At 40.5% G+C, this 4,995-nt stretch overlaps 1 protein-coding gene across 4 annotated transcripts in view; it reads right to left on the bottom strand.

Annotated features, from left to right (window-relative positions):
• The window catches only part of XPO1 (exportin 1), a 58,615-nt gene that overhangs the window by 7,783 nt on the left and 45,837 nt on the right, over nucleotides 1-4,995 (bottom strand). For all 4 annotated transcript variants that reach the window (XM_011987317.1, XM_011987315.1, XM_011987316.1 and 1 more), the window contains 3 exons: nucleotides 3,856-4,039; nucleotides 3,438-3,544; nucleotides 711-905 (listed from right to left, as the gene is read on the bottom strand). In XM_011987317.1, coding sequence (XP_011842707.1) covers nucleotides 711-905; nucleotides 3,438-3,544; nucleotides 3,856-4,039 — 486 coding nt within the window. The remainder of the gene's footprint in view (nucleotides 1-710; nucleotides 906-3,437; nucleotides 3,545-3,855; nucleotides 4,040-4,995) is intronic.

Genomic DNA, 4,995 nt, shown 5'->3' with positions numbered 1-4,995 from the left:
CTGGTCTTGAACTTCTGACCTCACGTCATCTGCCTGCCTTGGCCTTCTGAAGTGCTGGGATGACAGGTGTGAGCCACCATGCCCAGCCTATTTTCTCTTGTTGATTAATACATTTTTCGGTTTCTTATAAGCATATACTACACTTTTATAATTGAATCATGCAGACTTTCTCATGTATTCAAACAAACTACGTTCATAAAAGGATGCCCCGACCTGCTATGAGGTTTCAATAAATGCTACATACCATGTGAATGTTAAAATCTATTTTCCACATTTACTTTTTACCAATCAAGATTCTGTGTAGTAAATTCTTCATTTTTAAGAAATGGTCTCACTCTGTTGCCCATGTTAAGAGTGCAGTAGCATGATCTCAGCGCACTGCCACGTTGAACTCCCAGGCTCAAGTAATCCTCCCACTTCAGTCTCACTGTTGCTCAGCCACTTCAGTAGCTGGGACTACAGGCACATGCCACCATGACTGGTTAATTTTTTAACTTTTTGTAGAGATGAAGTCTCACTATATTGCCCAGGTTGGTTTCAAACTCCTGGGAAGTTCTTGAAAACCAAAAAAGTATTTCCCTAATATACAAGTATAAATATTTAAGCTCCATGGCATTAAAATTATGTTATATCCATAGATATACTTTAGCTTTCAAGAATTAAGGCTATCCGCTAGAATTTTCCCCGTACATAACTGAAATATTACACACCTTATTTATCATATTCAATGTGCATTCAAAAACAGCATCAAATATTTGAGGTATTTCAGCTGTTATATGTCCCCCTAACTTGTTGACAATTATGGCCATAGTACTAAGCACTTCTGGTTCTCTAGCAGCTGGGACATTTCTCTGATAATCAATGAGAACTGCATCCAACAGAGGGGGAACAAAATTTTCAGCTACCTGTTGAAGAGGGAAAAAAAAAGTCATGTTTTAATCTAGGTACGTGGTGACTATTTTAAACAACAAGGTTATTCGTGTCTGTAAGATGTAGCATGATTATCTACTGAAAATAGGAAAATCTTGTGTTTGTATTAGGTTTTCCTACGTTAAAACAGTTTTTAGCAAAAGAAAGCAGGAAATCACAATGGGTTGGGAAGTCTCATGGAAACAGTGTCATTCAAAACTTTTTTTTTTTTTTTGAGACAGTCTCACTGTCACTCAGACCAGAGTGCAGTGGCAAATCTCTGCTCACTGCAACCTCCACCTCCCAGGTTTAAGCAATTCTTGTGCCTCAGTCTCCTGAGTAGCTGGGACTACAGGTATAGCATCATGCCCAGCTACAAAACTCTTATAATAAGGAAAGTGAGGCTCAACATTCAATTGGTGGCTCCAAGTTAGTGTGGCACAATCAGGATTCAACGTATACTGTATATGTAAGATGGCAGCAAGCGAGCCCTCAATAATGTCTTTTTTTTTTTTTTTAAGAGGGAGTCTCGCTCTGTCGCCCAGGCTGGAGTGCAGTGGTGCCATCTCAGCTCACTGCAAGCTCCACCTCCCAGGTTCATGCCATTTTCCTGCCTCAGCCTATCGAGTAGCTGGGACTACAGGCACCTGCCACCATGCCCAGCTAATTTTTTTGTATTTTTAGTGGAGACAGGGTGTTTCACGAGGTTAGCCAGAGTGGTCTCCATCTCCTGACCTCATGATCTGCCCAACTCAGAATAATGTTTTAATCTAATGAATGCTAACTGTATTTTCACAAGCAGAAATAACATCAATCAATTACTCTCAGAAAATAAGAAAGACTATGGATTTCTATTATTTTTTGGAAACTGAATATTGCCGTGTTGCCTAAACTGGACTTGAAGAGCTGGGGCGATTCTCTTGCCTCAGCCTCCCTAGTGGTTGGGATTACAGGTGCATGCTACGATGCCCAGTAGGATTTTCTTTTTTTTTTTTTTTTTTTTTTTTTTTTGAGACGGAGTCTCGCTGTGCTCCCAGGCTGGAGTGCAGTGGCGTGATCTCGGCTCACTGCAAGCTCCGCCTCCCGGGTTCACGCCATTCTCCTGCCTCAGCCTCCCGAGTAGCTGAGACTACAGGCGCCCGCCACCACGCCCAGCTAGTTTTTTGTATTTTTAGTAGAGATGGGGTTTCACCATGTTAGCCAGGATAGTCTCGATCTCCTGACCTCGTGATCCACCCGCCTCGGCCTCCCAAAGTGCTGGGATTACAGGCTCGAGCCACCGCGCCCGGCCAGGATTTTCATGGTTCTAAGTAAACTCAGTTATACTTAATGAGTAACTTCTTGTTCTTTTTTTTTTTTTTTTTTTTTTTGAGATGAAGTTTCGCACTTGTTACCCAGACTGGAGTGCAATGGTGCGATCTAGGCTCACTGCCACCACCTTCCTGGGTTCAAGCAATTCTCCTGTCTCAGCCTCCTGACCTCAAGGGATCCACCGACCTCGGCCTCCCAAAATGCTGGGGTTACAGGCATGAGTCACCGTGACAAGCCAAGACAAGAAAAATAAATGTAATGTTTCATGTGAACAAATATCCCAAACTTTATCATTAATGTTACTTATAAAATATGATACCCCTTTGTATTATTCCCACTGTGCTCCTGACATGTGCCCAAGCTTCTTGTAAACTACAAGCATCACAATTCCTTCAATATATCTTACATTCTGCTTTCATATTTTAAATACAGTTCTGATCACATAATACACATGTTCAGAACCTTTCGATATTTAGGTTAGCCAACTTAAGTATTCCATGAGAATTATATTCAGAACAAGTTTACTGAAAAGTATTTCCTTAACAAGAAACAATACTGAAATTCCAAAATTATTAAAATAACTAGCACACTTGTTAAAGAAAAACAAAAAAAAACACTATTCCAACTAGTAGTAGTATCAGAATAGAATTTTTTGGAATCTCCCAAGGCTCAAGTGAATAAAAAGAATGAAACCATACAGTTAACACCTAAAAGTAATTCACAATTTTACAAGTTGAGGCATACGCAGCTGGTTTTTATTACTGAAAATGATTTCCTTTTCTGCAAATCATTTAAGAAAAAGAGTGTAAAAAAGACTTTCAAGCCTTTAATCTGGGAAGCAATCACTTTGCCAAAGAGGTAAAGTAATGACAACTTTGTAGCTCTAGTAATTGTTCCAAAAATCAAGAGGAATGCAAAAACTGCACCCGTACTCCATTAACTAAATCCTCCTGACCTATCTATGGAAACATAAAATGACCCAATTTTCTTAGCTATCTTGTTACATATCACCACCCTTCGCTATTGATTAACAGCAGTTTCTTTTGAAGATGGAATACAGTATATTAACATTAAGGACTACAATAAATAAAATGCCATAAAATAACTACAAAGTTGATATGCTTTAAATTAGCAAAATGCACATAATAGAGTATAGCCATACTCCATAAAACACAGCATCAACACTAAAAACCAAAAGCAAAGCATCTCTCACTTACCATTTGTGGATCATTCGATCGGCTCACCCAACCAGATATTAACTTTAAAGTTTCCCTTTTTACAGTTCGCATACTTCTAATCAATGGTTGCTTTGTAACCATTTCACCTACAAAATAGAATCAAATGGAATCTAATTTTACCACTAAAATTATACAGCGGTACTCAGGTGTACATTAGATGCAATTCCATTTTACCATTAAAAAGTTTAAAGCCAAAACTACACAAGATTTATTGGGAAAATAAGCTTTAAGACTAATTTTAAAAGGGAAAGGTACACATAACTATTTTAAATATGTCTAGGGTCATCTGGGAAATGGGAGGTCTGGTTTAAATCTGTGAAAAATATCAAATGTTTGACTTGAGGCAGTAGAAGAGAAGTGTTTATACTGCATCGTATAAGAAATCAGAATCACCTACCATTAGCTTGGATAGCTGCAGAAATATTTTCACTGAGGCACTTGTATACATTAAGCATATCTAAATAAATTCTTCCAAGCTGAATTACAAAGGGGTGTCCAACAGCTTTGCAGGCTCTCACATTTGTCTTCAAAATGCTACCAAGCTGCTTGACTGTTTCAGGATCTTTCAGTATATCCACATTCTTGGAGGAAAAAAAGCAAATTTCATTTATCATGTAAGAATTATCCACATAATGGCCAGGTGAGGTGGCTCACACCTATAATCCCAGCACTTTGGGAGGCTGAGTCAGGCACATCACCCTGAGGTCGGGAGTTCAAGACCAGCCTGACCAACATGCAGAAACCCTCTCTCTACTAAAAATACAACATCAGCCAGGCATGGTGGCGCTTGTTTGTAATCCCAGCTACTTGGAAGGCTGAGGCAGGAGAATTGCTTGAGCCTGGGAGGCAGAGGCTGCAGCGAGCGGAGATCATGCCATTGCACTACAGCCTGGGCACCAAGAGTGAAACTCCGTCTCAAAAAAAAAAAAAAAAAATTATCCACGTAATTACTGAAACAAAAGCCATTACACTTCCCTTACCCTAAATCATATTTATAATCCCAAATGGTAAAAACGAACACAAAAGCCTTTTTGTCCATATCTACCTAAGAATGAAGTAAAATATTTTTTGAGACGGAGTCTCGTTTATTCGCCCAGGCTGGAGTGCAGTGGCGTGATCTTGGCTCACTGCAAGCTCTGCCTCCTGGGTTCACGCCATTCTGTCTCAGCCTCCTGAGCACAGCTGGGACTTACAGGTGCCCGGTGCCACGCCCAGCTAATTTTTGTACTTTTAGTAGAGACGGAGTTTCACTGTGTTAGCCAGGATGGTCTGGAGCTCCTGACCTTGTGATCTGCCTGACTCGGCCTCCCAAAGTGCTGGGATTATAGGCGTGAGCCACCGCGCCCAGCCCAGATTTTCTGGTTTTTTTTTGAGATGGAGTCTTGCTCTGTCGACTAGGCTAGAGTACAGTGGCTCGATCTCGGCTCACTGCAACCTCTGCCTCTTGGGTTCAAGTGATTCTCCTGCCTCAGCCTCCTGAGTAGCTGGGATTACAGGCATGTGCCACCAAGCCCGGCTAATTTCTGTATTTTTAGTA

This window comes from Mandrillus leucophaeus, unplaced genomic scaffold, assembly GCF_000951045.1.
Source record: "Mandrillus leucophaeus isolate KB7577 unplaced genomic scaffold, Mleu.le_1.0 Scaffold307, whole genome shotgun sequence".
NCBI lineage: Eukaryota > Metazoa > Chordata > Mammalia > Primates > Cercopithecidae > Mandrillus > Mandrillus leucophaeus.
The sequence above is the reverse complement of the archived record's forward strand: the minus strand, read 5'-3'. Positions and strand labels throughout refer to the sequence as shown.